This window comes from Temnothorax longispinosus, chromosome 2 (genome assembly GCF_030848805.1).
Source record: "Temnothorax longispinosus isolate EJ_2023e chromosome 2, Tlon_JGU_v1, whole genome shotgun sequence".
Lineage (NCBI taxonomy): Eukaryota > Metazoa > Arthropoda > Insecta > Hymenoptera > Formicidae > Temnothorax > Temnothorax longispinosus.
In genome coordinates, this window is record NC_092359.1 from 12,675,372 (window position 1) to 12,688,836 (window position 13,465).

Here is a 13,465-nt window from a genome sequence, read left to right on the forward strand (position 1 = left end):
TCTCTCTCTCTCTCTCTCTCTCTCTCTCTCTTTCTCTCTCTCTCCTCCTCTCTCTCTCTCTCTCTCTCTCTCTCTCTCTCTCTCTCGTCAAATCCCAAAGTGATCAAATCCCAAATGGTCTACTTAGTAATACTATCTCCTTCCACTGGGAGCGGTCCTCTGTCCTTCTCAGATTTGACTGGAACCGTTCTGTCGTGACCTTTTGTGATCTGGTCCGTCCAGCGCGTAGGTGAACGGTCCCCTTTGCAACCTGCCACATGTCCAGACACAATCAATCTCTCCAAGTTATTCTCTCCTCGTGTGTGATGTGTCCAAAGAATTGCAAAGTTCTCCTCAGGCATGCACGCAGCCGAGACGCCTGGTCTTGATCTTCAGTTCGCGGAGAACTTGGAACTTCATTTGTCCTGTGGGCCGTCCACGGGACACGGAGCAGGATCGACGCCTCCAACTTCACATACTCAAAAGCGTCGATCCTCTGCCCTTGTGTCTGACGCTTTTATTTGTCCACGTTCAGCCCATAGATGAATACGGCGAACACGAGCACGCGCATAAGCTTCACTTTAGTGGTCATAGATATAGTTCGGCTCCTCCAGATTCAGTTAAACGGCTAGCCGCAACTCTTGCCCATCGCTGCTCCTCTTCTAATTTCGGCCTCGCAGGGTGCCATAGTATTTAGTGATGAGCGAGCCCAAGTAAACAAACTCCTCATGGCGGTTTCCAGATTGTCCAATAATGGACCCGTCAGTCGCAGCAACTGTGAGCGGTCGATTGTCACAATCTTAGTTTTCTGCGTATTAACTTTGAGTCCAAAACTTTATGCTTTCGCTCTTAACATGATGTAGCAGGTTGATCATTTCCTGCTCTGTTGCCGCAATCAGAGTGGTATCATCCGCGTAATCTCAGGTTCGATATTTTTACCCGCAATAGGCTATTCCGTCTTTCAACCTTCCAATGCTCTTTTTATTATGAATTCCCTGTAGATGTTGAACGAACCTGGCGACAGTATACAGCCCTGGCGCACTCCTCTTTCAGTTTTAAAGGGAGATGAGGCATCCGACTCAAGGCACACTCTTGTCAAGTTTGCCTCATAAAGATTTTTATTAAGAGCACCACCCTGGCAGGAAGCACATGTCATTTTGACGTCAATGGACGTCAAAATGACATGTGATTCCTACCTGGGCAGGTGCTTGGGATTCCCATTTAAACCATGACCTTCCACAAGCCGCGATCAATCCACACGGTCAAACGCCTTCCAATAATTAGGAAGCATATGATCATGGGTATCCCAAACTCGCGTCCTTTTTCAACAATTGACGCAAGTTGAAAATTTGTTCTCTTGTACCCTTGCCTTTAACAAAATCCCGCTTGCTCCTGAGGAATCTGTCGATCAAGATAGGGTTGAAGAGTCGCTGAAGTATTCTTAAAAGAATTTTACTAGGATGCGGACTAAGGATATCGTATACGATAATTGCTGCATTTCGTGGTTAGATCCTTTTTGTGGATTGGGATGAAGAGTGACGTCGCCCAATCAACTGACCATTTTCCAGCTTTCCACACACTGTTGCAGAGCATTGTCAGCACTCGAATTCCTTCCTCTCTCAGTTTCTGTAACAGTTCCCCCGAGATACCATCATACTCCGACGCTTTGTCTTTCTTTAGGGCTGAAATTGCTTCCTAGACCTCCAATAGTAAAACGTCAGGTTCGGGCTCTGAGTCATTCAAGTCCACCACTACATCTCCATCTTGTGCTGGTTCTTTTTTATACAGCGCGGTGCAATAATTTTTCCAAGTTTTAAAACTTTCTGTACCTCAAACTCGATACGCCCGTTTTCTATCCCCCCCCGTCCAGTTTCTTGGTTTGAATTCATTTGCCAGAAGCTTAACTTTTCAAAGAGATCTCTTGTTTCATTCCGGTGTTCGTGTCTCTCAATTTCCAGGCAGAACTCAGCTATATAGTATTCTCTTTATCGTTGCCGTTGAACCTCCTTGAACAGTTGTCTGTACAAAGCCCATCCTTCCGGGACCCCTCTAAATGCCTTCCTTTTTTCGATCACTCTCGCTAATCCATGGTTTCCGGATAACACTTCTTGGCTGATGACATTAAGCAGCTGTATGTTGTATCGCTGATTTTATTGTATTCCATGCTGTATCAATAATATCCCTAGGGATCAGGGTGTTATATGTGGGCAGAGCATCTCCTATGCGGTCCTTAAACAGCTTTAATTCCGCGTCCGTCATCTTAGTTGGTCTTAGGGTACGCTTGGCCCTTCTTTTAAGCCGACACCTGAAATCCAATGCCAGCAGCTGGTGGTCACTACGTATACCGCATACTGCCCCTGGATATATTTTGGCATTCATTACGGACGTTCTCCACCTCGCACTTATAAGAAGAAAATCAATTTGATTTCTGTAGCGGTTTCCAGGCGATCTCCATGTGTACAATCTCCGTGGGTGTTGCTGAAAGTATGTGTTTATTATAGAGAGGTTCCGCTGTAAGCAGAAATCCATGAGTTTCTCTCCTCTACTCGTTCCTTCTTTCTCCAAAACTGAAACTTCCTACCACCTACTTTAGGTGCTGGTCTGCACTTGTTGTACCGATTTTCGCATTGAAATCCCCTAGGACCATCACTATTTACCAACTCGGTATGGAGTGTGAAGCACTTCTTTCAGTTTGCCAAAAAACTCATCAACTTCCTCCTCCTCCGCTGCGGTCGTCGGCGCATAGACCTGGATCCTGGATTAGCATATTTGGGACGCCCTGGAATTTCACATGAATGATTCTGTCGCATATAGCGTTGTACCCGCATACCGCGTCTCGCAGCTTTGCTGGCACAATTACCGCCACGTTATTTCTGCTTTCGCTGTCATGTCCTTTACTTTTCCAGTGTGTCTCAGCCATTCTAGTATCGCAATGTTATAGTTTTCCATCTCTCTCTCTCTCTCTATTATCTGCAATTTGCCTGGGTGCTGTACCAAACCCTGCACGTTCCATGTCGCAAATCTGTTACATCTCCAGAAAGCCTGCCTCTTCGCGTTCGGCATTCCAGTCGCCAATTTCGCATGTGGAACCTGGTTTCCCGTTGCCACATACACCACCCAGCCCGGAGCTAGGCTGGCGCCGATTGTCAGTCGGGTCCCCAGGATCCTTATAATTTCTAATCATTCTGGATTTGATTTTCTTGGGAGATTAGTGTGGTGGTTTTCCCTTTCCTTCCACACCGCTGAACAGAAGCCGTACTATTGGATACCATAGCGCCTTCTGCTATCTGGTTCACAGTCAGCACTCCGCCCGTGGCCAGTCCTGGATAACCAGCTGCCACTACCCAGCGCAGTTTTGGTCTACCCCGAGTATTTCATTTCCTCGGTACCACCCATATCTGGGAGGCATTCCCCAATCCGCCACCTGGGAAGGCGCCCGTGGAGAACTAGCAACCTCAACATCAGATAATAACAAACAAAAAAAAATGTTTTAATTTATTATTGAATGTATTTTCTTAACACTTTTTAATAATTTTTAATATTCTGCATTCTTTATTGATTTATTTAATACAATATTAATTATTACTTACAAAAAAATCGCCTATATAAATAATGTACGCGAAAAAAACAAGGAGTACATTCATAGAAATGGTTTACAATTTTTCGTCATTTAAAGCGAGTTTTGTTATCTCAGAAGATACTAAAGTATCCCAATAATCAAGTAAAGTCACGAAGAGCTGAATAATTCCACGACATTACTTAGAAGCATTTTGATAAGTTCCCCAATAATCGGTAAAAAGCGGACTTATGAAATCTCAATCGTTTACACTATACACAAACGTGCAATAGTAAAACTAGCTTGTATAAATTTACTACAAACTCGCGTAAGCTGCTTACTCATTCATGTGAGCGTAACTTAATACTCAAGGCACCTACCGTATTATTGCAGCCGACAACCTGTCGTGTAGCAATCTCCTTCATCGTCGATGATAAATATTCAATAGAAATAATTAGAATGCAGCAATCACATGCTTTTCCATACGACTGATACGACTGTCGGTTATCAATGCGCCGTAACGGTTTCGAAGCAATTTCATCTCTCGATTTAACACAGACGAAATCGGTACTAATTAATGCGTTTGCATTTAATCACGACGCGAAACATAACATTATGCAATTTCTGCTGATAAGGAACGATTCTCGTATATCTCAGAATCGGCGAGACCCTGTAATTTTGTGACATTGCACGAGGCGGATTTATGTTTCGGGCTATTCATAATTTTTCTGTATTACCGGAGAATCATCTGCTTCCGTGACGGAGGTCCATTCGTTCAACGCTTATTCGAAAGTTATGTTCATGGGCGAAACGTCCCTTCCCTCCTTACTCCCTCTTTCCCCTCCCTTAATTTTCCATCGCATCGATTTTTGTATGACTCAGTATCCGGAGCACGAACGATTGGACAGAGAGAAAGAAAGAGAGAGAGTGAAATCCTCGTCCTTCGTTTCCTTAGAAAGATGCGACGATAACTTCCGAGAATCGCTGTGAAAAAGTCCGTCGATTTCTATGACTCGATGTTACCTCGAACGTAGATGCCCGTCGATCGCCACGACGGATGGATTTCCATTTGGTAAATCGATCGCGTGTTTCTCGTAACTTCTCACTTCCAGTTAAATGACACTCGCGGCGGGTTTTACATTTATCAGGTTTCGCGATCGCGTTAGTCGGCTTACAATTTGCTTAACGTTGAGCGATCACTTGGACCTTAACGATTCTCTCGGTCAGTCTTTTTCCTTGATGTATTATTTGTTACGTATTTCTCTTTGCTCAATATTAATCTTTTATAAATATATTATATATTTAATATTATTTTATATATAGGGTAAGTCGGGGGGGGGGGGGAGATGCCCATATTTATAAGAAATATTATAGAAACTATGAATAAACCAATACGCTTCGGAATTTTTGCAAGATGATACTTAAGTTTTCACATAATAGTGCTGAAAAAGCCATCTTAAAAGTTATCGTTAAAATATTGCAATTTGATTATGTGTATGAATAACTGATGATCTTGCTTCTATACTGAGTAAGATCCCACTTGCATATGGAGAAGATACGAGTACTGGAGAAACATGTAAACACTCAATAAATGAAGTGTAATACATGTACAAAAACATTGATTTTATTTTTTTAACAGTAAACTGTTTACTATTAACAAATTGGTAAATACAATTTCCTTGGACATTTTTCGAAATTATGCGTAAATAAATTTCAATATTGGCTTCAGCTGATCACCAAGCTTGTTATCATAATTCTTAGCAAGTTAATTATGTAAAGGGTTGTTGTCCAAGCATTAACTTAATACAGTTAAGCACTACCATTTCCACAATCTTCATGATGAAGAACCTGGTCCTCCTTTGGACAATTTTTATTTTCAAGTCTTCATTTCTCTCTCAGAGTCCGGTATAGTAGTATGGCGTTGATTTTCGATGTGTCCCATATTGTTATTTTCCTATTCTTTACAACTTTACTTACATGATGCAAAGATGTTTTCTTCAGACTAATTGGCTCCATTAAGTTTTTCTTTCGTAAATATGATATAATTTCAATGGAATAAATTATGAATCCGCCAGTGCGTAGATAAAAATAATAATCGCGATTAAGCGACCCAACTGGCCAATTTCTATTTATTCATTTCGTCTCCACAAACGTTTCGACCCCAATTGGGTTCTTCTCAAGTGAGATATACATATATTACGCAACAATATCATGCGTCGCAAGACGTTGGCGCCCAAACCACTCGAGTCCTTTTTTCTTCGGAATTTGCGTGGCGGCTCTCAGAAACTTGTTATTTTATTCTTTTGACGCACTTAATATCGTGGCGCTCGCATGATGTGGTTTGGGCGCAACGTCTTGCGACGCATGATATTGTTGCGTAATTATGTATAATCTCACTTGAGAAGGACCCAATCGGGGTCGAAACGTTGTGAGACGAATGAATAAATAGAAATTGGCCAGTTGGGTCGCTTAATCTCGATTATTATGATATAATTTGTCAGAAAAATTACTATTTTTGTTTTAGATATATCTATCAAATATTGTAGCATTCACGATATTTAAAAAAACTAAAATTTAATATAAAAATATAAAAATGGTACATCGGATATTCGTTTAAATAAAATAGTCACGGTGTTTTTCCTGAAATGGCATCATCGATCTACTGGCAACTTTCCCCGACTTACCCTAAATATAAAACTAAGATATTTTTTTAAATTTAAAGTATATATAAATAAAGTGTATAAATTATTTAGACGTATATAAATTATTTTTATTAACTATACATACGCTAAATTAAATTTGAAAAATATAATTGAATGTAATAAGTAAATTTAATTGATAAGATGAATGAATGGCCTCTTTTGCGGTACGTAATAGCAAACAATTAACGTAGACAAACAGCCGGAAGTAATGCTGAACTAACGTTAAGGCACAAATTTTGCAACTGACAGGATCAGCGTTTGAAATATAAAGAGATCTTTATACATAGATGCAGACATCGGCAAAAGTACGAGAAAAAGAGAGGAACCGTGCCAATTTTCAACAAAGATCGCCGAGGACTTTAGATACCTTTGTGTGCTGCGTTCGCACTCCTGCCGTTCGACTCGATATTACCGCAGAAGTCTTCCGGCCTCCTTGACGTTATAAAATATTGAAGAATGAGAACAAATACCACCGGAAAAATAGTCAGCAGAAATTCAAAGACAAGCCTCCCAGGTAGCAAGATGACGTCCAAAGACGTCTTAATGACGTTAGAGACGTCATTAAGGGGGGAGACTCGTGTCTTTAACCCTTTTTTTGATAATTTTTTATAAAGAACTGAGAGTATTTATTGAATCCTAATAAAATACATGATAATGTTGACGATCAAATGTACAAGAAAAAAATTTTTTATAGTAGAAAAAATACAAAATGGCGGCGCTGCAGCTGCTCGAAGTTGTCGTCTAGATTTTGCGCGGGAGAATGCCCAGGTCCTTGTAATGAACTGAAATCAACGAACCACAATTTTTTCGTTAAATTATGATCCTCCGATGCGCATGAACCTAAATTTAGCAAAAAAAAATTGAAAAATGGAGGACGTTTTAAAAAAATTTCACGATTTTTTCTTATAAACAAATGGCCAAAAATAATATTTATTATAAAAATTTTAATGTATATTTAGGTTCATGCTCATGCCAATAAGTTGAAAAATATCTGTGCAAAATTTCAAGTCAATTGGTTGATTAGATTTTGAGTGACATTCTCCGGCGCGCAAAAAAATACGTTTTGAGAAAAACGCGTTTAAAGTTTTCGATCTACAAAGCGGCAAATCCTGAGCTCATCACTTTGATGACTTCTCAGGGACCTTTAGCGTTGTGTTTTGGCTTTAATACTTCGGGAATATGTTCTTCAGATAGAAAATAAATTTTTTAAGCAAAAAAAATGCAAAAAAATTTCATAAGACACGAGTCTCCCCCCTTAAGACGAAATTAATACGTCATTTGACGTCACTCTGCTACCTGGGCTTCTTTTGCCCGATACCTCGAAACCTGCTTGCGTCTTTTCAACGACTTTTTTTATTATGTTAAGTATTGCAAAGAAACGACTCGTATAAGACTTCGACACACAGATACATAGAACGTGGAAAAGTGAGTTACCGTTGTAACGCAAGTCACACGAGAATTGATGAAAAATGTAAGCGAATCGACAAGTTGCAGGTGGAAAGTTTTCGGAATCGACGGATCTTTTCTCCAACCCAATGAAATACTTGATAAGTCGACTCAAGTTTCCTTTGAGTGCTGCTGTCGAAGGGAAGAAGTTACGAGACCGGTGCAGATGGTACGGCCTTTCCGGTGGCAACCGTTTGTGACGTCAATCAAGTATATCTTGAATTTCGAAACAAAGCTTCGCTTCACGATTCAGATAACAATTATTAGTGCTATTAATAAAAAAAAACTTTAACATTAAAATCTTCAAGCGCGAGAAGAATAATCGACTGTGATTGGTCTATTTTCTTACGGCCTTACGATTACAACTAAAACATTGTTACGTGCAATGGCCTTTACAGAAATTTAATACTGTAAATTTTAAGTAATTATTTGGCTATGTGATTAATTACTTATTTTGAGTATTAAAAGCACTGTTTTTAATACTTTTAATACTTAAAATAAGTAATTAATTACTAGCCAAATAATCATTTACAGTATTTAATTTCTGTAAGAGATATTTGTGAAAAATTTGAATATTTTAAAAAATCTCAGCATTCATAAATGTATCGTATGGAGAATCGTTTCCATATCGTATGGAAATCATCAAATCTCGGGTAATATTTCCTGTAGCTCGAAAGCGTTATGCGTGTAAGACAACATGCGGCTTTGCTGCGAAAAAATCGCAGCATTTAATTAGGAAGATACGAGAAAAGTTGTTTGCGTGCTTCGCCCTGCGAGACTATTAAATAATTCGCCAGATAACAGCATGCCACAACCGCACGAAGGTTTTCGCTTATTAATTCCTCTTCCTGCGAGAATGATAATTCACGTTGCGCACGCCGTGTAACGTTATAGATAATCTTATCTCAAGCCAAGAATAAAAATCAGACAGTTAATGAGTAAAGTTGGCAATTAGCAAAGTGATAATCAACTTAGTAACGTTATGTGCTAATGAGTTGCGAACGATTTGATGTACTCGACTGATCAGCGACTATAAGCAATTATAAAATATATGCCATTTATATGCATATTATATAAATAAATATATATTTTCCTTTAATAATAATGTGAATGCCAGGAAACTTAATATCACTATTGCGTGTGAAAAACGTTTTATTATTATGTATAATTTTATTGCAAGATTGCATATTTATTCGAGTGTGTAAATGACGTTTAAAACAGCGATAATTATTGAACGAATTATGGTTTGTATCGGTGTCAAATGGACTGAGAGTATTAACAAATAGCTAGAAAATGTCAACGCAACTCATAATAATTATAGTAATTATAGTAATCAGAGAGAATAATTCTAGCAATCAGAGCAATAATAATAAATTATTAATTAATATTCGCAAATTACATTTTTTACAAGTAAAGAAACTCGTAGATATTTTACACATGGAACGTGACGTACAAGCCATTGCTTTGCGTAATTACTCTATAATTATCTCTCCCAGTAAATCGTTTACCGCTCGGTAAATTGTTTACCGTTAGTTCCGCAGAACTTGCAGAGCGTTGTCAATTTCTAAAGGCAGCTCGGAGTCACGCGGGATTTAATAATCTCAGATTTAATAATAGAGATATACGTCGCATAATTGTAATCTCCTTTAAATATTTGAGCGCTATTCCTCCAAAAGTTGTCGCGGAGCCGCGGCGCGCGACAATTCCGCCATAATTTTCGCGGCTACACGGCCGTCTCGAATTTCAAATCGGGCACCGCAGGCGCCTCTGGTAATTAGAAAGTTCATTACCCCGACAACTGAGTGACAACGGCAGAAACCCGTATCTTCGCTGTCGCAGCTCGTCGAGCTCTGTGCGAGGTTTCTCGGCTTTGCCGCGCTTTAGACTCGCATCTATCAGCATTCATATCATCGGCAGGTATATCCGCCATTGATGGCAAGCCCACACGCATCGCCCGCTAGAAAAGCCACCCACGACAGAGACTCACTCGCAGATAACAACGTCAATTGTAACTTAAAATACAAAGCGTATACACAATAAGCAAGACAGCTACGAATAACTTCGATCATTTGCGCAAAATGTTTTGTTTTCTTCTTTTGGAACGCAACGTTCTTGTCTTCTCACGTCAATTTTTATCGGTTTTTTTTTTGCGTTACAGACGGATCTCGACCGTTTTAGATTCAACGTCGGGATAATCTCTCAAACAGGGTTATGGCGTTTCAAATTATAACAAGGCTATGCCCGATTCGATTACGCATTATGAGATTTCGCGAAGCGGCGTCAAAATCACACAATATATTCTGGGCACAGGGCATGTCCGTAATATCGTTATCGGTTAACGCAATTTTCATGTAACATCTTTGTCGCACTATACGAGTACATCGGGTTCGTTATTTAATAAAATTACAAGGTAAAATGGATTCTCACATTATTTCCGCGTCCGATATTAAATATACTTACTGAGAAAAAGTCCATTATAGTTAAAAATCAAAAACTTAACGCGTTTTATCAAGACTTTACCTGATCAAATCTAAATTTCGTTAGAAGAACAGAACACGTTCTTCAAATACTTTTCGTCAAATCTTATACGTTTGCGCGTCATAACTCGTTTTGTATGTTGGGATATATAGTTAACATATCGCGCTGTCAGTGGCAGCAAGCTTATATTCCGTAAAACGTTTACAAGTTGCGACATGCGACGACCGCGACTGGCACAATGTCGTTCCGCAGTAATATCATTATTTTGCTACGCCGTGGAAGTTATTACGGGACACGATTCACTAATGCGCGTCGAACATCATTCCTCGGATTTATTTCGTTGTCGTCGTCGTTGCGCTGAAAATTCCGTCGCGGAAAAGTTGGCGCCATACCTGAGGGAGAAAAATAATTGGAAAACATCGTGGCATTTCGATGAACTCGACGGACGATGACACGTACGGGCCAACCACGTCATTATTTCATACGTTCGACCATTCATTATCGATATCATTCTAATATGCGGCTCACGTGAAGTAATGTCTATGTCTATGCAAACGACAACGTGCTCGTACGAATCAACCGGGGCGAGAGAATACAGGCTTACCTTCTATTATGTTCATCCTCCCACGAAAGTAGTAATGCCGCCGATACGAGAAATTTCGAGACGAGACGAGACGAGAAAAATCTCGTCTCGAAACATATCGAGACGAGACGAGAATCTCGATATATCTAAATCAAAAATATTTTTTTCTTCATCACTAAATTGTGGACTGATTAGAAGTGAAGCAAACTCGTCGTAAACAAACCCTCGCAGTTTTATAGAAAGAAGTTAAATAAGGACACGTAATACTCAAGGAAGCATACAACTCGAGGGATAACCCAAAAAAAGCAATTTCTTATACAGTTGTTTATTTATTTTAAATTGCAGTTATTCATTATAAATACTACGCCAATGTCAGAATTCCATAAGGGAATTTCTCTTATGGCTTTTTTGGCTTCAGATTTTTTTGAAGTTGCAGCTCCGAACTGCACGATTTCCAACGCCCCATTACATGCATGAGCCAAATTACGGAGTAAATATGTTTAGATTAGGTAATTGTCTTACTTATTAACGGAAATAAGGATTAAACGGCAGAAAATTTTATTATAGAATTATGAGATTTTTCGAGACGAGAATTTCTTTTCGAGACGAGAGTCTCATCTCGTCTCGCGGCACGAAAGAGGTGTCGTGAATAACGCCGTTCGTTGCTCATAAGATACCCGCGATAAACCGCACAATCTAAATATCGGGAGTAATCTGAAATGAACTCTTTCATCCCAAATAAGAAACATTTACTTCGCCAGAAACTAATAAACAATTAAGAATTCTAATCGACTCAACTAGCTATCATGACGATACGACCATTAATTTTAGTCAGATTATTATCGTCAAGACATTTCAGACCATGGGTTTTGGTCTTTCTAAATTAATGTAATTTTTATGCTTATGTATAAGCATCATATTTAAATAATTTAATTTATTGTGAAAAATTATTTAAATAATCAAAATTACGTTAATTTAGACAGACTAAAATCCATGGTCTGAAATACCTTAGCGATAATCTGACCAAAATAAATGGTCGTATTGTCCTGACGATGATATAGCCAGTCGAGTCTATTAGAATTCTTAATTGTTAACTCTTTCATCTTTAAGCAATTTTATAAAGCGGAAGTAACACTCTACGATTCGATTGTACGTTCAGATACGAAATGGAAAGTCTAATTGCAACGCGTTCTGTGAAATAAGAACCGAGCCACTTGATTCATGAATAAATAAAGGCGATGAGGCGATGTAATGTGTACCCACTTGGCCTAAGTACACAACCGCGTGATGCTTAAATGTTGCGGTGGCATTTGTTACCACGCAAACCGAAAATGTTAATTAGTCCCGGCCACACGATATCGTCTGTGGTTACTAAGCGCGAGTTTTAATCCCGGCAATCTCCCTCTGTTCGCACGAGCAAAATTTATATTCCGGAGAACGCAAAGGTCGTAAGACAACGAGCCTGATTAGAAACAGATGTGACTACTTCTGATCATAGATACCCCGCGGGTTAATTACAGCTTTCTATATTAATCGATAGCAAAATAAATCGCGATAAAAGAAGTGTACAATAATCGTGAATTATTATTTAGAAAAATACGCCAAATGCAAAACATAGTGCAAAAATTATTCAGAATTTTCCACGGATTTTTGTCTTCCCTTCCAATCGAAGATAATGGAACCGTGGAATAAAGTTACGTAGCGTATACCCGAATTTCCCTCGTTGTAGAGAAAGCCAAATGCAACTGATCCTGCATGGGATATTTCCAGAAAAAAAACATTTCCGTTCCTATCCATGTCGAACAATTCCACCCCTACAGAGCGGTATAGCGGTATAGTTCCCTCGTGACACACGTGCCTCGAGTGGCACACAAACGCGCGCGACGACAATCCTTGTGAAACCTTTCACTGAACGCCGAAATGGCGTTGTGTGTGTGTTTCAGCAGCATCCGAACGCGATCAACAATAGCGAGACGAGCGTGGGCGGTGCGTCGGGTGCGTGCGGAAGCATCCCGGCGCCCGGGGAGGCCGGATGCAGCAGCAGGGTCGGCAGCAGCAGCGGCGGCGGCGGCGGCAGCGGCGTCGGCACCGGTTCCGGACAAGGGTGCGAGCAATCCCACGGGGGCTCGTCGTCTCACTCTACACGGGAGAGCCACGCCAAGTTCCGGCACGGCCTGCTGCAACTTATGATCCACACGATAGATCCGCTCCACGACGGTCAGTCCCGCGCCGGTATACCAACTCCACACTCTATCACTCTCGCTTGCGCCTTGCGCTTTTCTGTGTTGGCACGTTTTAATTACTCGTTTTTTTTTTCTTTAATGCCTGTTCTATGTCGTTCTATGTGTCGCACGCGTTCGTTTTTCGCACGTCTCTCACGCGTGCATGCCCATCACACGCGCTTATCGCTCCGTTCCGCGTACCGCGATATCGGAGCACTCACATTCCGCCGATATCATCGCGCTCTAGCCGGAGACTCTTGATAAAACGGATGTCGCGATTTCGCTGTAATTCCACGAAAACCCGATCCGCTCGATTAAGCTGATATGAGGAACACTGCTCTTGATAGCACTTGCAAGATAGATTCATGCATTTTTCATGAGCTTCGGTATTTCGAAAAATGTGGATTCGTGCTATTCGTCGGAGAAGAAACATATACATATTTCTTTTTTTTTTTAATAGCGCTTTATTTCTTACTAAAAGTTTGCTGAAGTAAATGAA

General features: G+C 40.1%; 1 protein-coding gene across 1 annotated transcript in view; it reads left to right on the forward strand.

The window, feature by feature from the left end:
* The window catches only part of Nckx30c (solute carrier family 24 member Nckx30C), a 102,346-nt gene that overhangs the window by 49,908 nt on the left and 38,973 nt on the right, over positions 1–13,465 (forward strand). The window contains exon 4 of the mRNA XM_071798059.1: positions 12,822–12,976. Coding sequence (XP_071654160.1) covers positions 12,822–12,976 — 155 coding nt within the window. The remainder of the gene's footprint in view (positions 1–12,821; positions 12,977–13,465) is intronic.